The sequence below is a fragment of the Rhinoderma darwinii genome, chromosome 2, assembly GCF_050947455.1.
Source record: "Rhinoderma darwinii isolate aRhiDar2 chromosome 2, aRhiDar2.hap1, whole genome shotgun sequence".
Lineage (NCBI taxonomy): Eukaryota > Metazoa > Chordata > Amphibia > Anura > Rhinodermatidae > Rhinoderma > Rhinoderma darwinii.
Window position 1 is genome coordinate 252,405,288 of NC_134688.1, and position 27,591 is coordinate 252,432,878.

A 27,591-nucleotide genomic window follows, 5' to 3' on the forward strand; every position below is an offset into this window, starting at 1 on the left:
ATGAAACGTCATCCCAGGAGGCCAGACTGCAGGACGACAGAGGGACGCGTCACCATGGCTACATAAGTATCAAACTTTTTTTTTACCTAGGTGCAGTTTTCCGCGGCGGACACTCTGGATGAAAAACTGCACCACAATTTGGTGCGTTTTTTCGGGTGGAATACCGTGCGGCGCACAGGGCGGCTACGCTGTGTGCTTTTACGCAGCGTATCCGCCCTGTGTGAACACAGCCTTAGAATAAGAGCCAGTTGCAAGCAGACCAAGTCTCAGTTTTTGTTCTTTTCAATGTGAGGAACTGACATTCCAAGCTGTGTGTTGCTATACAAAATACAATAAGACTTATTTTAGTGGGAAGTTAATTTGTAACATTTGTAAATAGAATTTTTAAATAGTGTTTATGAAAATAGATAGCATCAAAGTGGCTGAATAATCTCGAGGCAATCACTTACAACCAGATCTGTATGGAGTTTTATGTTCTCCCTGTGTTTTCGTGCATTTCCTCAGAAAAAAGGAATTTATAGAGTAAGTCCCAATGGAGACAGTGAGCAATGGCAGCCTCTACCATAATAGATGAGTGAAGGCAGCCCCCCTGTCCCATTAATATCATGAGTTGCATAGCTTAGAAATGAAATGGGGTTGTGAAATTATGTATGCACCTGGTCAGGTTCGGACTGGCCCACCAGAGAATCAGAGGATCCTCCAGTGGGCCCAGGCTCTAAACAATAATGAGCCTTAAAGGTCCGGCAGAAGATAACCCCATTTGGAGGTGACTTTGGAGCAATCACTTACCACTGGGGCATATTTTTCATGAGTTGTTTCACAAATTACCTATTAGACCTTATTGATGATATATACTGTGTGTACAATGATAACAACAAGGACAATGATGAAATAAAAAGTAGATATGTTCTATATAGATGGAGGGTGAGCCCTCAAAATCATATCCTCTTGTGGGCCCAAGGAACCCCAGTCCGACGCTGCACCTGGTCAATAGATATCAAAATGCTCTAGTTTTATATTCCCTACGATTATTAAAGGAGATGGCTAGGATTAAAAAAGGACATATTTTTTTTCTTTTTTTTTTTTTACACTAGCAAATATTTTGCACCAGTTAATATGGGCAGTATTAAACTGTGAAATGCCGTGTGTATACATGGTTATAATACAACGTTTATAAAGGAATATGAGAGGGTTAACTTGTAAACTTTTTAACATTTGTGTCAAGAAAACCTCAACTTCCTTCTTGCAACGAGTAACTTTCCACCCACTTCAGCTTTGCAGTGGTTACAGGCAATTGCATAGTTAGAGTGAAATATGTCATTAAGGGCTGGCAAGGGATATTGTGTCACTTTAGTACTGGTATCAATCTTGTTTCACTATTCACATAAAGCAATTTCTTGTAATTCTCTCCAGTGGAAATCTGCTAGATGATTGGCGAAAAGTATACAAGCCCTGTGTAGCGTTATAGGCACCTCTTTCTGATAAAGGACATGGAGCTCTCACATCTTATACAGAGCTCACAAGTGGAGAATGTACGTGTATGCTGCCCCCTAATGCCTCCTGTGACGGGGACCCTGTGTGTGAGCAGCCATCACTTGATACTCTCTGCCTATCCTGCGGAGGGCACAAAACAAGAAAAGTGTGAACTATGGCTTCTGCATTGTGCTGTGGATTCAGTGGAGAAGAGGTAAATGTACCACTGCTGTTGGGTAGAAAAACTAGGCATTTGGTGTTTATAACTGTATATAATAACTGTATTATATTGATGTAAGCAAAATGTCAGATTTAAAACATGGCAAGATACCAGTAGTTTATTGTTTGTTCCCTTTATTATGTTCTTACATATGGGAATTTGGAGAAAATGTTAAATAAACGTAAATATATATTATACTATATATATATATATATATATATATATATATATTTTATATATATATATATATATTGTGCAACATGTAGAAATGAAAAATGGTTGGCACTGCCTTAGCTTGCAATGTCACAGACTCTGTGCTTCAGCTCGCTGGGACCTGTGGTTCGACAGCCTTTGTCTCGCGGTGCTCAGTGCGTGTTGAAGTTAGTTTCAGCAAATGACAACATATAGAAAAGAAGACAGCATGGCACTCACCATTTGCAAAAGGTTTCTCTTTATTCCAAGATTGAGGCAGGCAACACGGGATTCAAGAGACAACAGAGCCGACTGTTTCACGTCCTTCAGACGCTTTATCAAGGCCTTGATAAAGCGTCTGAAGGATGTGAAACAGTCGGCTCTGTTGTCTTTTGACTCCCGTGTTGCCTGCCTCAATCTTGGAATAAAGAGAAACCTTTTGCAAATGGTGAGTGCCGTGCTGTCTTCTTTTCTCTCTCTCTCTCTCTCTCTATGTATATATATATATATATATATATATATATATATATATATACACATATATATATACACACACATATATGCAGCTCACATGTACTCGGCTGCATGGAATCTGGCACTAAATAGAAGTAATCCAACATTTTACTCTAAATACTATAAAATAATTAAATATTAATACATTTAGATATTTAAATGCAAAGACAACCAATTTAGATGCTCACCAACAACAAAACAAATAATACATAACCATACAGTTATACATCATGATAACTAAGCAGAATAACAGGCCATAACAGCATATAACGGTTCTCACCGGTTTGTTCGTGGATCCTCTGTGTCGTCTGGGAGATGATGCTTGCAACCCAGGCAAAGCGGGTAGAGGCGGTCGGATGGAATAGCAGAAGTCAGGACAGGCAGCAGACGTTGTAACGGGTATGGAAGCAATAGGTCAAGGCAGGCGGCGTAACGGGTATGGAAGCAATAGGTCAAGGCAGGCGGCAGGCAAGGATAGTCAAGTTCAGGCAGAGGTCAGCAACGGGAAATCCAGACAAGCCAGAAGGGAAGGAAACAGAGAACCAGGGCACAGGGAAACTCACGGGGAACTTGGTTGAACAAACATGGATGAAAGGAAGGAGGAACCTTAAATAGGAAGTCTTTGGAATTAAGGCGCTGGCCCTTTAAGACAGAACAAGTCAACGCGTGCGCCCTCTAGTGACTGCAGCCGCACATCGAGGATGACGGCCGCGGAGGGAGGTAAGGGATTCACTTACCTGATGTCGTCCAGGACCAGCAGAGCATCCGGATCAGGTAAGTGAAGCTCGGGCTGAGCATGTGATAATGGAGGACACAGGAACCGGGGCAGAGGCCGTGGGGAAGGCGGGGAACAGCGCAGCAGCTGTTACAGTACCCCCCTTTACGCCCCCTCTTTTTAGGCTAGCTTGGAAACCTTCGCTCAAAGTCCTTGATGAGAGCTGGGGCGTTGATATTCTCCACGGGCTCCCATGATCTCTCCTCAGGACCATAATCTTTCCAGTCCACTAGGTAACATAATCTCCCCCATGTTCGTTTGACATCCAGGATCTCTTGAATTTCAAATTCAGCATCAGCCGCTGGCGCAGGATGGACAGGAATTTTCTTGGAAAATCGGTTGAGTATAGTGGGTTTCAGCAGAGAAATATGGAAGGAATTAGAGATTTTCAGAGACTGAGGAAGGCGAAGTCTGAAAGTTACTGGATTGATCTGTTTTGTTATCTCATAGGGACCCAGAAACCGAGGAGCTAGCTTGTAACAAGGGGTCTTCAGACGTATGTACCGGGTGGACAGCCAGACTTTATCCCCAGGAAGGAGCTGCGGCGGTATCCTGCGTCTTTTATCCGCGTTTCTCTTAAACCTGGCTACGGCTTTGTGGATGGAGTCCTTGGCCTTCTGCCAAATCCGTACAAAGTTGCGGTGGACCGTTTTAGCAGCTGGAACATCAGAAGGCACAGAGACTGGTAGGGGAATTCCTGGGTGCTGGCCATACACCAAGAAGAAAGGAGAAGAGCGGGTATATTCCCCCGTATGGTTGTGGTAGGCAAATTCGGCCCATTGAAGTAGACTTGCCCAGTCGTCTTGTCACGGAGACACGAAATTCCTGAGGAAACTTTCAAGTATCTGGTTTATCCGCTCTACTTGACCATTGGATTGAGGATGGTACGTGGAAGAGAAGTCTAGTTTGACCTCCAGTAGTTTGCACAAGGCTCTCCAGAACTTGGATGTGAACTGAACTACTCTGTCAGAAACAATATGCTTAAGAAGACCATGAAGGCGAAATATGTGCTTGATAAACAGCGTTGCCAGTCGGGAAGATGACAGAAGGCCTGAGAGAGGTACGAAGTGCGCCATCTTGGAAAAGCGACCCACTACAACCCAGATCACGGCACACACAGCAGAACTAGGCAGATCGGTGATGACGTCCATGGCAATGTGCGACCAGGGAGAGTCAGGCATGGGCAGAAGATGCAAAAGGCCAGCAGGTCTTAAATGGGAGACTTTATTCTGAGAGCAGGTGGAGCAGGCTGAAACAAAGTCTTTAGTGTCTTGGGACATGGAAGGCCACCAGTACTGACGGATAATCAAATTAAGAGTCTTTTTTATGCCAGGGTGCCCAGAAACCCTGGAGGCATGACCCCAATGAAGAACACAATCCCTTTGTTTAGGGGGTACGTAGGTCTTTCCTCTGGGAATGTGTACCACTTTAGCTGGAGCAGCGATCCCAATACGTTTAGGATCTATAATAAAATGTGGGCTGGGCTCTTGGTCTGTGGGGTCAAAACAGTGAGATAAAGCGTCAGCCTTGGTACTCTTTCCAGCAGGTCTGTAGTGAAGCTGAAAATTGAATCTGGAGAAGAATAATGCCCACCGAGCTTGACGAGAGTTTAGGCGTTGAGAAATCTGTAAGTATAGGAGGTTCTTATGATCTGTGTAAATGATGATGGGATGTCGTGCACCCTCAAGCAAATGTCTCCACTCCTCCAGGGCCAATTTAATAGCTAAAAGTTCTTTATCTCCAATTCCATAATTTTTTTCAGCTGACGTGAATGATTTGGAGAAAAAAAACACAGACCACCAGTCTCCCTCTACAAGTCTTTTGTGAAAGAATGGCTCCGACTCCCACAGATGAAGCATCGACCTCCAGAACTAAGGGTTTGGTGGAATCCGGTCTATGTAGGACTGAAGCAGAAGAGTAGGCAATTTTAAGAGCTTGGAATTCAGCTTCAGCCTCCGTGGTCCAGTCTTTGGCATTAACCCCCTTTTTGGTCAGAGCAGAAATATGAGCTGTCATAGAGGAGAAATGAGGAATAAACTGGCGGTAATAATTTGCAAATCCCAGCAGGCATTGGACAGCTTTGAGTCCTTGTGGACGAGGCCAGTTGAGAATAGAAGATAGCTTAGCTGGATCCATTTGAAGTCCCTGGTCGGAAATGACATACCCCAAGAAAGGCAGGCTGGTTTTCTTGAACAGGCATTTCTCTAGTTTGGCAAACAAAGAGTTCTCTCGTAGACGCAGTTATACTTGGCGCACATGCACATAATGAGTTTGAATATTGGGAGAAAATATTAAAATGTCATCTAGGTATACCACCACACAGCTGTACAACAAATCTCGAAAAATGTCATTAACAAAAGCCTGTAAAACCGCAGGAGCATTACAAAGTCCAAAGGGCATGACGAGGTATTCAAAATGCCCATCACGAGTGTTGAATGCGGTTTTCGATTTGTCTCCCTCGCAGATGCAGATTAGGTTATAAGCTCCACAAAGGTCTAGTTTGGTGAAAATTTTCGCCCCCTGTAGGCGGTCAAAGAGTTCTGAGATCAATGGTAACGGGTACTTGTTCTTTAGCGTGATATTATTCAATCCTCTGTAGTCAATACAAGGACGCAGGGAGCCGTCTTTTTTCCCCACAAAGAAAAACCCTGCGCCAGCAGGAGAGGAGGACTTATGGATGAATCCTCTCTCCAGATTTTCTTGACTATACCGAGACATGGCCTCCATCTCGGGCAAGGACAAAGGGTAGACTCTACCTCTGGGAGGCGTGGCGTTGGGGACCAGGTCTATGGCACAGTCGTATGGCCTGTGAGGTGGCAGCGATTCAGCTTACAGAAAACATCTGAGAAGCTTTTCTATGGAGTAGGAAGTCCTGCTGAGTTAGGTTCTGTAGGCTGAGGCATGGGTGGGCAAATAGATTGTAGACAATGCTGGTGACAGAAGTCACTCCAGCGGGTAATTTGACCTCCAGTCCAGTCAATAACAGGAGAGTGCTTCTGCAACCACGGTAGACCTAGTAGCAAAGGGTTCAGAGAGTTCTTTAAGACATAGAAGGAGATACGTTCCTGGTGCCGTGCCCCTGTTAACAAGAGAATTGGCTCGGTGATGAGAAAGATAGTTTCCTGTAGAAGCCTCCCATCTACAAAAGCAATGACAATGGTTTGGTTAGTCTTTGCACTGGGATTTGGTAGCGATTTACCAAGGACTGGCACAGAAAATTCCCAGTGGATCCGGAATCTAGGAAAGCTTGAACGCAGAAAGTGGTTCCTGCAAAGGACAGCTTTGTGGGTATGGTCATCTTCTGAGAGGAAGGTATTCCACCTAGGGTAGCCTCTCCTACTTGCCCTAGGCGTTGGAGTTTTCCGGCCTCACTGGACAGTCCTTGAGGAAATGCGTTTTACCACCACAATACAAACATAAATTCAACTTGCGTCTATTCTGGTGCTCCTCAGGCATGAGTCTTGTTCTCTCTACCTGCATGGGTTCGTCCAACCGAAGGGAAGATGAGGCCAGAAGAGATCTTTGGAAGGTTGGTGCCAACCGTGATGTCCGATTGCCTCGAGCAGATTCTTGTTGTCTCTCACGGAAACGTATATCTATACGATTAGCAAGAGTAATCAAGTCATCCAAGGACGGTGGAAGGTTTGATTCGGCCCGCCAGACCCTCCCAGAAGGTAGATACCAAAGCCTCATTATTCCACTGGAGTTCAGTAGACAGGGTGCGAAATTGAATGGCGTATTGGCCTACTGTGGAGGTTCCTTGCCGGAGCTTGATTAGAGAGGAAGCTGCAGAAGAGGCTCGACCCAGTTCTTCAAACACCCTTTTAAAAGTGGAGAGAAAGTTCTGAATGTTGTACATGATGGGGTCATTTCTCTCCTACAAGAGCGATGCCCAAGCCAGACAGTAGGGACAGAATGCAGGCCACCTTAGCCCGGTCTGAGGAAAAATGATGCGCCATGACTTCAAAGTGGATGGTGCATTGGTTAACAAATCCCCTGCAGGTTTTGGGGTCTCCCTCATAGCGGGCAGGCGTAGGTAAATGTAGTCCTGGACTGTAGAGAGGAGCTTGCGGCAGTGGTGCTATCAGAGGCGCCGGAGGCGCTAGTTCATTCAACCGAGTGGACACATTCTGCAGTAGCTGAAACAGCTGATCTTGGTGGACTCGTTGTCTAGAAAGCTCCTGAGCCAAATCAGCCGTGTCAGGCAGGGCTGTGTCATGGGGATCCATGGCTTGTTCAACCTATAACGGTTCTCACCGGTTTGTTCGTGGATCCTCTGTATCATCTGGGAGATGGTGCTTGGAACCCAGGCAATGCTTGGCACAGCGGGTAGAGGCGGTAGGATGGAAAAGCAGAAGTCAGGACAGGCAGCAGACGTCATAACGGGTATGGAAGCATTAGGTCAAGGCAGGCGGCAGGCATCGTAACGGGTATGGAAGCAATAGGTCAAGGCAGGCGGCAGACAAGGATAGTCAAGTTCAGGCAGAGGTCAGCAACGGGAAATCCAGACAAGGCAGAAGGGAAGGAAACAGAGAACCAGGGCACAGGGAAACTCACGGGGAACTTGGTTGAACAAGCATGGATGAAAGGAAGGAGAAACCTTAAATAGGAAGCCTTTGGAATTAAGGCGCGCGCTGACCCTTTAAGAACGTGACAGCGCGCGTGCCCTCTAGTGACTGCAGCCGCACATCAAGGATGACGGCCGCTGAGGGAGGTAAGGGATGCACTTACCTGACGCCGTCCAGGACCAGCAGAGCGTCCGGATCGGGTAAGTGGAGCTCGGGATGAGCATGTGGTAATGGAGGACGCAGGAACCGGAGCAGAGGCCGTGGGGAAGGCGGGGAATGGCGCGGCAGCCGTTACACAACATGTGCTACTACAGGGTTAATACATGGTTAGTACCTGTATTAAGAATATGAATGATAATTATAAGAATTTAAAAACACTGATATAGATAATTATGTATGTTCAGTTCTATCAGTTCATTCTTAAAATGTTAAAGGGGTTTTCTAGTTTAGAAACCCTATTTTCATATACCCTTTTTGGGAATTCTGAGTTAATAGAAGAAGGTCCATTCTTCAGGATCCTCATCTCCTGGTCAGAGTGTAGAGCGGTTACAAACAGCGTCTCTTGTTCTGGAGGACCTGCCCTGTCCTGCATTACACAGACAACCCATTGATTTGAACGGGCACTTGAACGGGCCAATTTGTGATCTGCTTTCCAAGGCAGAGGACCACTTTAATGCTAGTGAGCTATTTATTACAATTCCCCCATGTTCCATAGCAAAATTCAAAATACCTTATGTCAGAACTAGAAATGTAATTTAAAAAATGAGAATTAAACTTAAATTTATCTTTTGATATCATATAGGATAACCCTTAGATGTGATCGGTATTAGTGTCTACCCTGTATGTTAGAGGCACACATAGCCTTAAGTACATCTTCAGTACTGATATATTTGTTACTAAATTACTAAATCTAAATCAACAATATATGTCGTGGCAGGTGGGCAAACACTTTTTGATCAAAATGTGCACTAAGAACCTCCCTTTTGTAAGTAGATTTAGCATGTAATTCATATTTATTTATACTTAGCAGTTTAGGTTACATTAGTGTTCGCAGTGTGCTGTCGCCATTTTTTTGTCTGCTACATATATATACATATATATATGTGTATATATATATATATATATATATATATATATATATATATATATATATAGCAAATAAAAATATAAACGTTTTGGGACACCTACACATAACACCTACAGGGGGTTTTATGGTTTTATGACATCTCATTCCAAATCCATAGGCATTAATATGGAGTTACCTCTCCCCCCCCCCCCCCCCTCTTTGCTATTGAAACAGCTTTTACTCTCTCTTCTGGGAAGGCTTTCTACAAGATTTTGGAGTGTATCTGTGGTAATTTTTGCCCATTCATCCAGAAGAGCATTTGTGAGGTCAGACACCGATGTTGGATGAGAAGGCCTGGCTCGCAATCTCCATTCTAGTTCATCCCAAAGGTGTTCGATGGAGTTGAGGTCAGGGCTCTGTATGGGCCAGTCAAGTTCTTCAACACCAAACTCACCCAATCATGCCTTTATGGACCTTACTTTGTACTCTGGGGCAGTCATTCTGGAACAGAAAAGTGCCTTCCCCAAAATGTTCCCATAAACTGGAAGCATACGATTGTCTAAATAGTCTTGCGTGCTGAAGCATTAAGATTTCCCTTCACTGGAACTAAGGGGCCAAAGCCAACCCCATGGAATTATTCCTTCTCCACCAAACTTTACAGTTGGCACAACGCAGTCAGGCAGGTAACGCATACCTCCAAAACGTCCTGGATTCAGCAGGACAGTCCTGAAATTCCATCTGGTGTCCTGCTGTCCCGGGCGGCCAGTGGCATGTCCCGGTGTCAACTGTATCTGCGTCCTCAGGATGCAGATATAGTTGAATCCAATGCTGAAGCAAGGAGCCATCAGCTATATATGGACAGTGACGTCAGTGGCTCCTCCTGGAGCGGAGTCCTCGGCCACAGTGTGGCCGAAGCTCTGACTGGGGATTCCGCTCCTAGAGGGAACCCTTGAAGTCCTGGAGCGGAATGCCCTGCCAAAGTGTTGTCGACGCACTGGCCGGGGATTTCGCTCCTAGAGGGAACCCCTGACGTCACTGTCCATAATGCATGAGGGGGTAATTTTTTATTCTATTTAACTCTCTAACATTATGACTGTGTGAAGAGAAGCAAGGGGATCTGAAGCTCTATCTTAATAGAATCTCCTTCCCCTATAAAGATATACAGTATTATGAAATTAACCAGCACAGAATTTTAGATCTAAAAATAAAAAGATCAACTTAGACTACCAGGGTTGTTCACATCAACCCCTTCAGTACCCTACTCAGGGATCTGCCCGTTAACTCGTTAACTGCCCTAGATCACCACAGATAATTTCATTAACCCCTTCATCACCCCTTAAAATGTATCATAAATGCAGCAGCACAAATTTCTGTTTGGACTCCAGACTAATAGCTCTTTCCGCTGATACATTGTAATAAACCATCAGCAGTGTGACAGTAAGCTCATGTTCAGACACAATGGATAAATTCCGCGTACATGGTTTTAAAAACACAGCAAAATTCTGCATGTGTTAGGGTATGTGCACACACAAAATTAAAAACGTCTGAAAATACGGAGCTGTTTTCAAAGGAAGCGTTTTTAATGGCTATTTTTTAGCTGTTTCTCTATAGAGTCTATGAAGAATGGCTCCAAAAACGGCTCAAGAAGTGACATGCACTTATTTTTCACGGCCGTTTTTTTAACGCGACCGTTTTTCAAAACGGGCAAGTAAAAAAAACGGCCCGTCGGAACAGAACTCACTTTTTCCCATTCAAATCAATGGGCAGATGTTTGGAGGCGTTCTGCTTTCCGATTTTTCGGCCGTTTACAGCCCGAAAATAGCCCATGTGAACATGCAGATTTTGCCTCAGGTTCTACCCGACACATTAAGGCCGGGTTCCCACATAACGTACAGTAGCAGCAAAGTGGATGAGATTCAGAAAATCGAATGCCGACGCTGCAGAAAAAAATCACAGCGTAAACATTTATAAATTGACCTGCGGTACGGAATTTAATCCCGCAGCATGTCAATTTATGCTGCATTTTGGTTGATTTTCCGTTGCGGGTTTTCCCCATTTAATTCAAAGGGGATGCAAAACCTGCAACAGAAAGCCAAGTGTTGCGACTTTTGCGGCGTATTCGCAGCCATTACGCCGCAAAAATTGCAACTACGGAAAATAAAAATCATACTTACCCAGAACGCCCTCCTCCTTCCTGCAGTCCGACCTCCTAGGATGACGCTGCATCCCATGTGACCGCTGCAGCCAATCACAGTCTGCAGCGGTGGACACATGGGATGATACATCGTCCCAGGAGGCCGGCCTGGATGACATCAAAGGCCGGCCTCCTGGGATGACGTTACATCCCATGTGACAGCCGCTGCAGTCAATTACAGGCTGCAGCGGTCACATAGGCTGCAGCGTCATCCAGGGATGCTGGACTAGACTGCAATGGAGTAATGCGTCACCATAACAACGACCTACATAAGTATGAGCGGTTTTTACTGCTGCTTGCTGCAACGGAAATTCTGTCTGAAAAAACGCACCACAATTTGGTGTGGTTTTCGGACGGAATGTACTGCGGGTTCAAGGTCGGCGTATCCGTCCTGTGGAAGGTACTGCAGGTTCAAGGTCTGCGTATCCGTCCCATGGGAACCCGGCCTAAGGCTGCGTTCCCACATAGCGTAAATGCTGCGAAAATTTTTCAATCCCACAGCATGTCCATTTATGCTGCGTGTTCTGTGCGGAGATGCTGCGCGTTTGGCCCATAGACTTCAATGAGGGAGCAGAAATTCCGCAACAGATTTATGTTGCATTTTTTTTTTACAGCGTTTACGCAGTGGAAACGCAGTAAAAACCGCTGGAAATCCACAGGTGCACATATACTTAACTATAACCAGTGTTTAACACTAAATCCGCAGGTATAACGGCTGCGGAAAAAATGCAGCGTTTCCATAGCAATGTGAGCAGGAAAGCCACACTATGGGTCAGTCCACACGTTGCATAAATACTGCGGATTTTCCGCAACAGAATTCATTGATGCCACTAAGGAGGCACTATTACTGTGCGGGGCACAAATACTGGCAAATTACTGTTAACTATTACCGCATTAGGCACTATTTTTTGGGGGTTAACCATAGTTATGACAGCATTATTTCTGAAGTTTATTATTTGGGGGCACTTTACTACACAGCAGGTACAGCAATGAGGGCACCTGGGGCAGCAGCAGGCACAGTAAAGGTGGAAGCAGCAGAATGGTACTGTTAAAGGGCGGCATGATAGGAAGTTTGTGTAAAGGGTAAAGAATATTTGGGGAGGGTGCTGGAAAAGCGAGGAGCCAAAGATGTCTAGGCAGAAAATTTTGCAGAGATGAGTCGTGGCTTGGAGACGTCGTCATGGCAGTCTGGGTCAGATGAAGAAGAGAAGGTAAAGTAAACAACTCGAATCGGAGAAGATGTCACATGTGAGTCACTGGAATGAATATACAGTATTCACTTATATGGTCAGCAGAGCGCCTGTGTAAAACTAGTATCTACCACTATATGGTCAATCTATGGTGGTATATTGCTTCTTTAATAACAGTATTGTGGTATTATTCAGTCACTATGTGATGGTAATATGTGGTCATGGTGTGGACGTATTATTCAGTCACTATGTGGTGGTAATATGTGGTCATTATATGGAGGTATTATTCAGTAACGTTATGGTCGTATTCTTCAGTAACTATGTGGTGGTAATGTGTGGTCACGGTGTGGAGGTATTTTTTGTGTTTTACAATTGATAAAAAAAATTGGGCAAATAAATAGGTCCACACACAATCGCTAAGTGAATACAGATAGTTGACTTAAATGCAAAAGATACATTAACTCCTTAATGCCTCAAGCACACTACAGTTAAATTCTTCAGTGTGATATCCGTTTTTTTAACATATAGCACACTGACCCATTAATTTCTTTGGGGCCATGCATACATCCCTTTTAAGGGAACATTTGCTAAACGAACATGGGCAGACACAACAATGCTCACGCAAGGAGGAAGAGGGCAGAGTGCTTATCATAGTTCCTGGTATGCTGGGATAGGATGGGGGAGATTTTCCTGGTGCACGCGCTAGCCTTTTAAGGCTGGGAGCAAGCGTGCTCGCCCTAATCACAGCAGCAGCCGAGGGCAGTATTGTGTGCCGGCGTCTTAGACGAGGGAGACACCGGCACAAGCTCACAGGTTTGCGGTTGTGGCTATTGGCGGGTAAGTAATGCCAGCGGTCCGCCATTACATTGTGCATCTTAGAAATTATGCAATATCACTATATCACTTGTATGCATATTTTGAACTGTACAGTACATATCTTAATCCCTTAATGTAACCTGACGTAAATGTACACCATGGATCGCCTTACATAAAGCCCCCGTGACGTTATTTATGTCAGGATGATGGAATGGGCAAGGGAGCTGTAATTGAAAGCAGGGCTCCTGCTCTAACAGCAGGGATCAGAGAAACTGCTGATCCCAGCTGTTTAACCCTTTACATAATGCCATCTAAAGAACTTGACAGAGGAAGGGAACTCCATCTGTGTGCCTATCAGCACCCTAAGACACGATCATGTGGGAAGGGAGGGGGTGAAAATTCTACACAAGGTGCCATCTAACTAATCTAAGGTCGGCCTTTGTCTCTGTAAGCCAATTTCACTTGCAGTCACATGAACATGCGCCTGGTATTTATCTTCTGCTTGTGTGATTTTTCCCATTCTGAACACATGGTTATCTCCCCTCTCCCCCTCTCTACTTTCCCCTTTGAAGAACCAAAGTCACACATCACATGACTCTTATTTCCACTGCTCCCTGCTCTTCCCATTCCTCTTTGTCCAATTTCACATGCTGCGCAGCAGATAGCGCCCTCGCCCTGGTGTCAGAGCAGGCAAAAAGGTCATTCTGCCACATAAGACACCAGTATTATAAATGGCACATGGTAGATAGGGTGACCTGTTACAGATTTTGCATTGGGGCTCAGAAGCCTCAAGTTACACCTCTGTCACATATGATCGGACTAACAAAATGCTATCCAGTCATAAAAGGCTATCTCCAGCAGTTTCTATCTTAAATAATACACAATTTAGCCTAAGTACTCATCTGTCGATCTAAAAAAGGTCTATGCTCATGTCTCATAACATGGTGATGACAGTATATGAAATTTAACACAACTACTTCTTCTGTAGTGTTCAAAACATCGGCATGTTGAAGAGCAAAGAAAGCACTAAAGATGGAGAAGCAAGATCAAGCTCAGGAACTGTCACTCTAAAGTGTAAGGATTTGCGGGTTATTCAGCTGGATATACCTGATATGGAAGAAACATTTAATGTTGCCCGTTCTGTCCAGGTCAGTAACAGAGTAACTCCAAGTCTGTGTAATCGGATTTGATGTGGTACAACCCATCAGCCTATACCAATACAGAAAATAGAAACAGAGGTCTGAGTCTACACTGAATTTTGCAGTTCTATGCAGACCAGTAGCAAGTCAAAAGGACTCTCACTTTTTGTTTAATATACCAGCAATGCGAGCTGCAACTTGACCCAAAAGTGATGCCTTACAATCATTTTGCCAAAATCGGCACACATACAACATCCCATGGAGTATGGCACCATCTTTTTCATACACCAGCACATAGAGTGCATACAAAGACACGTCCATACAAATATATGGCATCACTAGGAGATACCGAAAGCTCAATAGGATAACATTACCATCGTATTACCATTCCATACCACATAGAACTGGGACGGACTCGTAATTTAAGTGCTTAAGACCTTAGTTATTATCCCTGGTTATGCAAGAATCTGGATAAGAACAATTTCCAGTGGGATTAAAGCTGTAGTAGAAGCTCATGTGTTTCCCACAGTTGACAGAAGACCAGCCAAAAGGCAATGGTCTATGTCCATAACGGTAAATTCAATGGCACCAAGATGTCATCACAGGAAAATGGAGTATGGCAGCAGGAGACACAATATGCGTAGTGCCTTAATTTTAATGAGCATGTTATGATTATATGTCTGCAGGCCCTCTCCTCGCTGGATAACATTTCTCTCAGCTACCCATATTTCTTCAGACCAGCAGGTTGCAAGTTAGGAAAAGGATGGGCGAGAGATGCCATGGAAAATTTTTATCACAAGCTTAAAGCCAAGGTGATGTTATTCTTCATTAAAGTCTTCTAGAAATTCTAACTGCGAGATTTGTAACGTCGTTTAATACATGTCTTCCTAGACAGATGCTTGGAGACTGAGTGATGTGAATGAAAACTTTAAGGTTTGCCCCAGTTATTCAGAGAAGACTATTGTTCCAGTATCCTTTTCTGATAACTCTCTGAAGCGAGCGGCAGCTTTCAGGCAAGGCCGCAGATTCCCTGTATTGAGTTACTACCACGCAAAGAACAAAATGGTATGTTATGGAAGGCATTGTTTCAATTTTCTGCATTGTCAGGTTTTACAATCTTTTTGTGACTCTTATAATGTCCACCATGCTGTTTCTTTTTGTATGTATTGTAATATTATGTTTGTTGAATGAGATTAAGCAGAAAATATATTATTGGATTCCAATTATTTATAATTATTTTTCAAGCCTCCTATATTACATCATAATATTCCGTTGTTAAATATATGTCTGGTGAGCTTAAAGGGGATCTTTGGGCCTGACAAGTATTCTATTTAACTGAACCTTCTCACGTTGTTCTATGTAATCTATGTTGTGATTCAGGAACTCCTATAAATAGTATTCATATCAGGGATGTCGCCCTTAAAAGAAAAGTGCCAGGGCTATAATGTCTGAAGAACATGTTTGTGGGTGTGGTTATGAAATTAAAGGGCATGGTTATGCAAATATGGACTGAGGTAAGGTATTACATAATTTCTAGGTTGCTCGTTTATGCAAAAAAAAAATTGAGGTTCTGGGTGCAAACAGGTTATTAGCAAATAAAACTATATCATATTTTATGTTCCATCTTATCACCCCAAGACTGAGCATGCACTCTGCTATAATGTGACAGATGAGTAATAGATATCAAATATTCATTGTGTGTTCCAGGGGCTCCATTACTGCCCACACAGTAATAGTGCATCCCACTTAGCAAAAGTGACCCCTTAATGCCCCCTACTTAGTAAATGTGCCACCTTTGTGCCCCTTACACAGTAATAGTACCTCCAATTTAGTAAAAGTTCCCTCTTAGTGCCCTCCATACAGGTAAGCCCCAACACAGTAAACGTGTTTCTTTAGTGCACTGCCCTAAACACAGTAAGGGTATGTTCACATGGCGTATTTTCGGACGTTTTTCGAGCCGTAAACAGCAGAAAAACAACCAAAAAAATCACGCCTCCAAACATCTGCCCATTGATTTCAATGGGAAAAATGTCATTCTGTTCCGATGGGGCGTTTGTTTACGCGCCCGTTTTGAAAAATGGCCGCGTAAAAAAACACCCACGAAAAAGAAGTGCATATTACTTCTTGAGCCGTTTTTGGAGCCATTTTTCATGGACTCCAACGGCTCCAAAAACGGGCAAAAAAAACGCAGCGAAAAATGCGAGTTTGCTTAAAAAACTGATGAAAATCAGGAGCTGTTTTCCCTTGAAAACAGCTGTTTTTTCAGATGTTTTTTGCTAAGCGTGTGAACATACCAGAATAGTGCCCAGAGTAAAAATGGTAAAATTAATATTACCACATTCCAAAGATGAACAGAGTAGCCCAGGCTACAGGACTTATTATTGGGGACACTATCTCTGCATAGACAAGTCGTGGCTGGGAGAAGTCTTCAAGGTGGGCTGGATGGGGAGAAATGGGAAAGTGAACGACTCCAATCAGAAAAGACGTCACCTGTGAATCACTGGATTTAATAGTTAAGTATTCATTGCACTGTATTTACAGCATGATTATACTTTGCAGAGCGCCAGTGTAGAACTGGTATCTCACCACTATTTGGTCACTGTATGGATAATATCATTGGCTTTTATGTCATGGAGTGGAGGTATTTGGTGATTGAATTATTCAGAGTTTTACATTTATACAGTTATACAATTATATATACATTAGTGTTTACAATGAGGCAATTTTTTGGAGGGCAGGGCTGATGCTTCTATGGATACAGTTTCCAGACCCCACAATGCTGATTTTCATTATAAAGTAATTTATTCAGGGATAGTGTTCTGTTGAGCTGGTGTATCTAAGTCTGACGTGTTGTCGAAAATGTATTTATAGCTTTACTATCTTCAATCCTTCAAGACCCTACCAATGCCCCTGAATGGTATTATTCAGTAATAGTATTGAGGTATTATCCAGTCGTGGTATGGTGGTGTTATCCAGTTGTTGTATGGTGGTTTTATCCAGTCATCGTATAATGGTGTTATTCAGTCACGGTATAGTGGTGTTATCCAGTCAAGGTATGGTGGCGTTATCTAGTCATTGTATGGTGGTGTTATCCAGTTATACTATGGTGGTGTTATTCAGTCTTTGTATGGTGGAATTATTTATTTATTATTATTTATCCACGGTATGGTGGTGTTATCCAGTCGCAATATGGCAGTGTTTTTCAGCCATCCTATTTTGTTTTCTAGTCACTGTATGGTGGTTATTCAGTCACAGTATGAAGTGTTATGCAGTCACAGTGTGGTGGTGTTATTCAGTCACAGTATGATAGTGTTATGTAGTCACAGTATGATGGTGTTATCCAGTTACTGTATGGTGGTATTATCCAGTTACTGTATGGTGGTATTATCCAGTCACTGCATGGTGGTGTTATCTAGTCACAGTATTATGGTGTTATCCAGTCACGGTACGGTGGTGTTATTTAGTCATGGTATGGTGGTGTTATCCAGTCACAATATGGTGGCATTATCCAGTCACTGCATAATGGTGTTATCCAGTCTCGGTCTGGTGGTGTTATTTACTCACAGTATGGTAGCGTTATCCAGTCACTGTATGGTGGTATTATCCAGTCACTGCATGGTGGTGTTATCTAGTCACAGTATGATGGGGTTATCCAGTCACGGTACGGTGGTGTTATTTAGTCATGGTATGGTGGTGTTATCCAGTCACAATATGGTGACATTATCCAGTCACTGCATAATGGTTTTATCCAGTGATGGTATGGTGGTGTTATCCAGTCTCGGTCTGGTGGTGTTGTTTACTCACAGTATGGTAGCGTTATCCAGTCACTGTATGGTGGTATTATCCAGTCACTGTATGGTGGTATTATCCAGTCACTACATGGTGGTGTGATCCAGTGATGATATTGTAGTGTTATCAAGTTACAGTCTAGTGGTGTTATTTAGTCACGTATGGTGGTGTTATCCAGTTACAATATGGTGGTGTTATCCAGTTACTGTATGATGGTATTATCCAGTCACTACATGGTGGTGTTATCTAGTCACAGTATTATGGTGTTATCCAGTCATGGTACGGTGGTGTTATTTAGTCATGGTATGGTGGTGTTATCCAGTCACAATATGGTGGCATTATCCAGTCACTGCATAATGGTGTTATCCAGTGATGGTATGGTGGTGTTATCCAGTCTCGGTCTGGTGGTGTTATTTACTCACAGTATGGTGGTGTTATCCAGTTACAATATGGTGGTGTTATCCAGTTACTGTATGATGGTATTATCCAGTCACTACATGGTGGTGTTATCCAGTGATGGTATAGTAGTGTTATCAAGTTACAGTCTAGTGGTGTTATTTAGTCACGTATGGAGGTGTTATCCAGTCACTGTATGTCCATATTATTTAGTCATTGTATGTGGTTATATTTAGTCATTGTATTTGTTATTTGGGGGTAGTGCTTATCTATGTATACAGATTACAGATTCTGGTACAACATGGTGTGCCCTGTTTGTCCCAACAGAACATGTGACTCTTGCGGAACACAATCCACATCACTGAATACCAGGGACTGGCTATGCGCTAGGCAGCAATAAAAAATTTCTACAGCATCAAAATTGATTATCAGTAAAAACCGATAGTTTTATTATTGATTTTCTCCTTTATTAACACTGACTAATTATCATTACTATTGCTCAGAAACAAGCGAAAGATGGCAATAATTGGCAAGTGCAAATAAGACTTTAAATGGGAGAGTACCCAGGCTAAGTGCCTAGGGGGGTTTGAGCTGTAAATACAGATCTAAATCGCATCTCAACCATCTATGGCAGTATAATGTTGTTGCATAGCAAGCTGGATATAGTGCTTGGTAAATTAATAGTGAGCTTGCTCTTTCTCCAAGTTAGCTTAGAGACACTATCCTTCAACCCTAAGGCCCTTTTACATGGGCCATTGATCGTTTGTACGGTACGAACGCTTCCCGATCCCATTCCCGATCATTGCCCTGTGTAAACGGGACAGAGATCAGCCGATGAACGCGCAAATGCTCGCTCATTAGCTGATCGAATTTTTAAACTGGCCAGAAAAATGGTTCGCTAGTCGGCCGTACATCTGCCTGTATAAACAGGGGATGTGTTGCCAACAAGATGCAAAATGTATGGGGATGAACGATCATATTAAAGAGAACCTTTCACCTGCCCATACATGTGCAGCTGAGTGCAGCATGTAATGGGCAGGTCTGCACAAACCCTGGGGCACTTTAAAAGAAAATTCTACCCTCCTACGTTATTTAGATATCGGTGCCGTTATATTTGGCGCCCGATATTTAAATAGGGTTATTTAAATATCGGGCGCCAAATATAACGGCAATGGGGCGTGTAAAGGCAAGGGGGCGTGTTACTATGGCTGTGATACTGTCCAATTAGCTACGGACAGTGTTACAGCAAGAGCTGGAAAGAGGAGAGCGTGTGCGCGCACACGCTCTCACTTTTCAGCTGTCAGCAGACAAGGACAAGACTGATCTCTTGCAAGAGATCAGTCTTGTACTTGTCTGCCGAACTGGCAAGGGGGCGTGTCACTGCTATGGACAGTCAAAGAGCTGGAGAGAGGAGAGGGCGCATGCGTGTTCTCCTTTTCAGCTCTTGCACTGTCCGTAGCAGAGACACGCCCCCTTGCCAGTTTGGCAGACAAGTACAAGACTGATCTCTCGCCAAGTGATCACAGTCTTGTCCTTGTCTGCCGAGAGCTGAAGATTGAGAGCGTGCGCGCTCTCCTCTCTCCAGCTCTTGCACTGTCCACAGCAGTGACACGCTCCCTTGCCATTACTCGCCCCTTGCCAGTTCGACAGACAAGTACAAGACTGATCTCTCACGAGAGATCGGTCTTGTCCTTGTCTGCCGACAGCTGAAGAGTGAGAGCGTGCGCGCGCGCGCACACAATCTCCTCTCTCCCGCTCTTGCTGTAACACTGTCCGTAGCTGATTGGACAATGTCACAGCCATAGTAACACGCCCCCTTGCCATTACACGCCCCATCGTTCGTCCTCATACTTGCAATCAGCGCTCTGTTTTGTCTGTACTGTCGATCGGCACTCGTTTCAGACTGAATATCTGCCCATGTAAAAGGACCTTTAGGGTATGTTCACACGGCAGCCTCCGTTACGGCTGAAATTACGGAGCTGTTTTCAGGAGAAAAAAAGCTCCGGAATTTCAGACGTAATGGCAAGTGCAGGCACTTTTCGCTGCGTCCATTACGGACGTAATTGGAGCGGTTTTTCCATGGAGTCAAGGGAAAACGGCTCCAATTACGTCTCAAGAAGTGACAGGCACTTCTTTGACGCGGCCGTCTTTTTTACGCGCCGTCTTTCGACAGCGGCGCGTAAAAAAAATGATCGTCGGCACAGTACATCGTAAAACCCATTCAAATGAATGGGCAGATGTGTGCCGACGCTTTGGAGCCGTATTTTCGGACGTAATTCGGGCTAAAACGCCCGAATTACGTCCGTAAATAGGGCGTGTGAACCCAGCCTAAGCGTTATGCCACTATGATTAAATCTTGATCTATTATGTTGACACATTCAGGGTGATTTTCTACAAAGTGGGGGCGGTTGGATGCTGACTACAAGCTCACCAATGTTTTTGCATCTAGCGAGGAGAGTAAAATGTAATCATATAAATGGAGTTGATGGTAGTTAGCAATAAAGGTTGGCGATTGGTGGACAGTAAATATATTCATGAGTAGCCAGGTAACTGAATGCAATCTTGTTTCTAATTATGTTATTTAACAATTTTCGCAAGAGAAAGTCAATTAAATTTTGTCATTGATGTATAATTTTTCATAGGTTGAATTGTATTGGGACATTCTGCTTTGACCCAGTTAAATGAATGCTATCGATTTCTAAAAAAAAAATAGCTTTTCGTTTTTCCTAAATGTTTATTTTGACAATGCATAGCATACGCTACGTACAATTTTTCTTATTACGTATTTCCTCTATTTGTCTTAGGTTTTGTTGCGATCTGCTCAGCCTCTGGTTGGTCCCACCCACAACTGTTGTAAAGATGATGAGATGTTGCTCGATGCTGCACTAATGGGCCAACCGCAAGGATTTATTATCGATATTCGTACCAAACAGGACGCTAAGCAAGCAAGAAGCTCAGGGGGTGGCACTGAAAAGAAGATCAGATATCCCAAATGGAGTTTGCTGCATCGCCCATTAGAGAGGTGATTATACCAGAAGCAATTATGCAGTCTTTTTCTTAGGGAGCCCACTTCTAGACCTAACCAATCCTTATGTCTTTAGGGGACAGGCTCTACAGAGCAGCCTGACACGCTTGGTTGGCACCTGCTATGAGACCTATCTGGGAAGGAATCATTGGCTCAGCAAGTTACAAGCTTCACAATGGCTGTCGCATGTCAAGGAAGCGCTAAGTACCGCAGGCCTGGCTGCTGAATGTATTGAGAGGTGCAGTTAAAAATTGTGTATGCCAGTCTTGATAAAATATGTCCAGCTTTATTCGAGTATTTGTGAAATGTACATGGTGGCAAAAATGTGACTACTTCATATTTAAGTGACATTTATAATATGTATATACTCAGAAATCCCTCTTTATGTGCAGGAAAGGTACTTGTGTACTTGTACATGGGGCAGAAGGGGCTAACAATACATTGCTGGTGACATCCCTGGCACAACTTATTTTGTCCTCCGACTGCCGTACAATGGTTGGCTTCCAGGACCTAATTGAACGTGAATGGCTACAGGTAGCACACACAGGCTTGTTTATACACATTCCAGACATGCAGTGCTCATGGAATATGGGATATGCAATTTGGTTATTGCTATTTTGTTTTCCTGCTTTCACAGGCTGGCCATCCTTTTCAGCTACGTTGTGCCCGATCTGGGTGGGCACAAGGCCGTTTTCAGCAAGAATCACCTAACTTTCTCCTTTTCTTGGATTGTTGCTGGCAAATTACACAACAATTTCCTATGGCAATGGAGTTTAACGAGAAACTTTTATGTACGCTTGCAACCCACGTCTACAGCTCAGAGTATGGAACCTTCTTATGCAACAATGAAAAGGAAAGGCAAGTCAAACACAGAGTACATTAAAATAAATCATATAAAACATGATGCTTTAAAGAGGCTCTGTCACCAGATTCTCAAATCCCTATCTCCTATTGCATGTGATCGGCGCTGCAATGTAGATTACAGTAACTTTTTTTTTTTTTACACGTTCATTTTTGGCCAAGTTATGAGCTATTTTATATATATATATATATATATATATATATATATACAAATGAGCTTTGAAATGGACAACTGGGCGTGTTTTTTTTCATATGTCCAACTGGGCGTGTATTGTTTTTAACTGGGCGTGTTTACGTGTATGACGCTGACCAATCAGTCACGAGTCAGCATCATACACTCCTCTACATTAATTTACACAGCAGCGATGTGCAGCCACATAAACAGAGATCAACGTTAATCAAGTGTCCTGATAATGAATACAGATGAAATCCAGCCTGGACGTCACGTGTATTCAGAATCCTGACACTTCTGAATCTTTTCTGTGAGATTTCCAGCAAGGGAAACAAAATCTCGTTAACCTCGTAATCTCGCGAGATTACGCGTGGCTTGCTGTAATCTCACAGAAAAGATTCAGAAGTGTCAGGATTCTGAATACACATGACATCCAGGCTGGAGGTCATATGTATTCATTATCAGGACACTTGTGTATGTGGCTGCACATCGTTCTAGTAAGAACACTATGTGCTGTGTAAATGAATGGAGAGGAGTGTATGACGCTGACTGGTCACTGATTGGTCAGCGTCATACACGTAAACACGGCCAGTTAAAAACACAATACACGCCCAGTTGGACATACGAAAAAAAACACGCCCAGTTGTCCATTTCAAAGCTTATTTGCATATATATAAAATAGCTCATAACTTGGCCAAAAATGAACGTTTTTTTAAAAAAAAACACGTTACTGTTATCTACATTGCAGCGCCACATGCAATAGGGATTTGAGAATCTGGTGACAGAGCCTCTTTAAGGGTACGTTCATATCTGCGTTGGAGGCGCCGTAAAATAACTTAGAAAAACAGCAAAATATATTTTCCAGTATAACCACTGAAACCTGAGAAAACAATAAAGGCTATATATTTTTTTTATCCTTAAAATGATGCTACACCTTTACTTAACACAGCTATATATTTAGTAAATGTAAAATTTAGAGCAGGAAGGCGCACCTCTACCTCCCCATAAAGAAATTAGGCAAAAACCCCATGTAAGAAAGCAAACTCAAATAGGTAGTTCTATGATGCTCCTGGAATAGTTTCGTCATTGTGGATTGTACAGTTTTAATGTCAGTTTTTCCCATTTAAGTTACGTAAGAAAAATCCCATTCCCTACAACGCAACATCTGTCTGCCGTGGTAAATTACTGCCGTTGGCATGCCGCGACAGACAGTACATGTGAATGTGCCCTAGAAAATTAAGCTACATTACTCTTCTGTGCGTGTATTAATTGGCGCAGTTACAGTACTCATGCATTTATTTTACCTAAATTCTACATCCTAATTGAATAAAGTGTAAAGGAAAGGTTTATGTGACTTTTTTTTTTTTTTATGGCAAATCCTTATCTTAATAAACACCTTTTGCAAGGGGGTTATACAATTTTAAATAACACATCCAGAACACATCCAGAAGTCCAAAAATACGGAAACCCCACTAACAGCTGGTGTATTAGAACTTAACTTTTGTCACGCTAAGACCTAATACATATACTAGTTTATTGACAATTGACAAACTAGTATATGTGTTGGGTGGATATTTTAGGGTGACAAAATACACCAGCTGTTAGTGGGGCTTCCATATTTTCGGACTACTGAATGTACGTAGTCTATAGGTGTTCTTTATCTTGGTTTAAAGGCTATGGACACCTTTGCATTGATTTTTTTATTTTTTTTGGTTCATTTGCATCCTAAATGCAAAATTAAACAACTTTCGAAAAAAAAAAACTGCCCTAAGGCCTCATTTACACGAACGTGATATACGTCTGTGCGACGCGCGTGCTTTTCAAGCGGGTCGCACGGACCTATACAAGTCTATGGGGGCATGCAGACAGTCCGTGAGTTTTGCTCAGCGTGAGTGCGCTGAAAAAAACTCACGACATGTTCTAAATTTCTGCATTTTTCGCGCATCACGCACCCATTGAAGTCAATGGGTGCGTGAAAACCACGAAGGTCGCACGGAAGCATTTCCGTGCGAACTGCGTGATTCGCGCAAGAGCTGTCAAATTCTGAATGTAAACAGAAAAGCACCACGTGCTTTTCTGTTGACAAACATCCAAACGGAGTGTCTTAGAGATGAGCGAACCGAACTTCACCGGGTTCGGCCGAACTCGTTGTGACCGAACCCGGCAAAAAATTTTCCGGTACGCGACGTCAGGAGACAGTCACTGTCCAGGGTGCTGAAAGAGTTAAACTGGTTCAGCACCCTGGACAGTGACTTCCGATCACAATATACATGAACGTGTAAAAAAAAAAAAAGGAGTTCTGACTTACCGATAACTCCCGGCTTCTTCCTCCAGTCTGACCTCCCGGGATGACAATTCAGTCCAAGTGACAGCTGCAGCCAATCACAGGTCAAGCACAGGCTGCAGCAGTCACATGGACTGCCGCGTCATCCAGGGAGGTGGGGCCGGATGTCAAGAGAGGGACGCGTCACCAAGGCAACGGCCGGGAGACCGGACTGGAGGAAGCAGGAAGTTCTTGGTAAGTATGAACGTCTTTTTTTTATTCACAGGTTGCTGTATATTGTGATCGGAATTCACTGTCGAGGGTGCTGAAACAGTTATTGACGATCAGTTAACTCTTTCAGCACCCTGGACAGTGACTGACATCGACTAGCCTCATCTCTATGATGGCGGCTGCGCGAAAATCACGCAGCCGCGCATCATACACTGATGACACACGGAGCTGTCAAGTACCTATTGCGCACGCAAAACGCTGCGTTTTTTTGCATGCGCAAAACTCACACGCTCGTGTAAATGAGGCCTAACACTGATGCTGTAGTCTGTGCAATTCCTTTACACTGGATTCACACATACACATGCAGTTTCTCTGGCAGTTTTTTTGAGACAAATACTGGAGTGGATTAAAAAAATTAAATAAAAAAAACAGTATAGAGAAAAGACTGCATTTGTGATTACAGCCTGAAGGTATGTTCACATGCAAAAAAAGTGGTAGAACATTACGAGGCGGTTTTCAATGCAAAACAGCCTCTGATTTCAATGAGTTTTTGAAGCTGAAAAATATAAACCTTTTTTTCATTTGAAGCTTATTTTGAGGCTTTTTTTTTTATTTTTCATAGTGACAATGGAAAAACAGCTCCAAAAACAGCTCAAGAAGTGACATGCAACTTCTTTTTACGAGGTGTTTTGAGTTGAGCCGTGTAAAAATACACCTCATGTGAACAGCAGTGTATTTGCCATTGAAATGACTGGGAAACTGCAGGCTTCTTTCGAGTGTATTTTGGAGCATAAAACGATGCTCCAACATCAGCCCGAAAATAAGCCGTCTGACCATACCCTTACATAGATGGCTGTAGTGCTGCTTCTGACATATCCCAGAGCACAATGCACCTAGCTGCTGTGGCACAGGGCTAAGATCATCTGCTCTCACCCCTCTTTGCTCAGTGTAAGGGTACCCACACACATTGCAGACTTTTTTGGGGAAAAATCCACACATAGCCCCTTCTACATTGAAAAGGGCGACTTTCTCTGTGAATAGAATAAGCATGCCGTGGATTTGAAGATGCTGTAATTTCCATGTGTAAACCGTTCAGTAGCACGTAGAGATTTGTTGAAATCTCACCTGCATGGCTGGTACTGAAATTCACTGCAATTTATTCTGTCTGGATCCGGCTTAGAAGATATCAGCAGGGATAAAAACATCTAATCTAATTCTAAGCTGCCTAAATGTAGGTGTATTAGTAAATCTGCCTCATTGTGTTTGACGAGTTAAAGATTAATATAAATAAAAGGATTTGACTTAACTTTGCACCTGCAGTCTTATGTAAGGTTACGGCACCTTCAATTTGTTTCGAGACACAGCGCAACTGAACCATGATCGGAGTCTATGAATTGACGTTTAGCCCTAGTCAAGTGAAAGGAACCAAGCCGAAACATCTAACAGCATAGAGAAGCTGCTTCTGGAAACAATACGAAGGTTTACCTGCAAGTTTGATTTTTTGTTTTCTGGTATTAAAATTAATGTTTTTCCTCAGGTATTTTTACAAGGTACAAGAAAAGACTCATTCTCTTTGGGGTATTCTGAACAACTTTAGGCAGAGAAAACACCTTGTAAACCCAGTTTACGAAAGAAATGAATTAGCCATTTGGCCCTCAGTGGCCCCACAAAGTATACAACTATGGGAAGGTGAGCACAAATTATGTAGTATGCATTTGGACATAGCCATAAAGAAAATATTAACTCACATTCTACTTGATCTTACAGGTTTTTTCCTCAGATACTTAGTGCCCACAGAACATAAAGAGATGCAATGGCAGCAAATATGGGAGCTAGTAGGTGAAGATCCCTATTAAATTGCTGTTAGACCTGTCAAAATGCGGTCAACAAATGCCAGTCATTTACCCACTGAAGATGTTCCTGAAAATTACAACTATGCGAAACTCTGACACGGACTTACAGGATAGGCATCTATAAGCAGTAGAGTTGTTGTTTTTTCTGGAGATCTATTTTGCATAACTTTCCAAAGGAATATTCATATGGACAAGACCAAAGATATACACCATAGATTATTCAGACTTTACTTTTATTTTCCATGTCATGAGAGGTTATCCTCAGAAAGAAGCCTTCTAAGTACTACTGGGATCACGATGTATCTTTGCTATGCATAAAGAGCAGACATATTGTATATAAATAGTGGTGCACTTGGTGGCACTAGAACAAGCTTAGGCTGGGTTCACACCTGCGTTGGTGTGTTCCGTTTTGCTCTGTCAGAGGAACAGAACGAAATAATGGAACCAACGGTCTCAAGTAAACCCTGTCGGATCTCCAATGGAGGCCCCTAACGGAGCCTCCGACGCAGATGTGAATGCAGCTTTACAACTACCAACCTTCTAAACTGTGTTTTTGGCTACTGAAGGCTTCCCAGCTATACATATTTGACTGACAACACCTGAGAAGGAACTTGCAAATACTTGTGTCAATAGAGTATTATTTAAGGACGGGAGAAATAAATATTTCTTGAAATGGTTACAGGTCTAATTTTTATAGGAGAATGTATGAATTTGGTGTGGCAGCACTATAAATGTATGTTAATAGTGAAAGTGCTGGCTAATAGAAAAGAAACCAAAACAAAAAACCCTGATGTAATAGGGTAGAGACTCCATCCAAGCTTGCTTTAACCCCTTAGTGACAAGCCTATTTTAGGC

The 27,591-nt window shown here is 43.0% G+C and overlaps 1 protein-coding gene across 1 annotated transcript; it reads left to right on the forward strand.

The window, feature by feature from the left end:
• Nucleotides 1-27,402, forward strand: LOC142741090 (myotubularin-related protein 9-like). Its single transcript, XM_075850486.1, has 11 exons — nucleotides 1-66; nucleotides 1,414-1,687; nucleotides 13,996-14,155; nucleotides 14,833-14,958; nucleotides 15,038-15,211; nucleotides 21,136-21,353; nucleotides 21,433-21,594; nucleotides 21,749-21,890; nucleotides 21,994-22,214; nucleotides 26,421-26,572; nucleotides 26,651-27,402. The coding sequence occupies exons 2-11, from the start codon at nucleotides 1,491-1,493 to the stop codon at nucleotides 26,737-26,739; spliced, it is 1,641 nt and encodes a 546-aa protein (XP_075706601.1). The 5' UTR covers nucleotides 1-66; nucleotides 1,414-1,490; the 3' UTR covers nucleotides 26,740-27,402.
• The last annotated feature ends 189 nt before the right edge of the window (nucleotides 27,403-27,591 follow it).

Coding starts and splice junctions, on each gene's coding strand:
- LOC142741090 (XM_075850486.1), top strand. CDS start 1,491: ATGGAGCTCTCACATCTTATACAGAGCTCACAAGTGGAGAATGTACGT. Junction 14,156..14,832: donor ATGTTGCCCGTTCTGTCCAG/GTCAGTAACAGA, acceptor ATATGTCTGCAG/GCCCTCTCCTCGCTGGATAA. Junction 26,573..26,650: donor AAGTATACAACTATGGGAAG/GTGAGCACAAAT, acceptor TTGATCTTACAG/GTTTTTTCCTCAGATACTTA.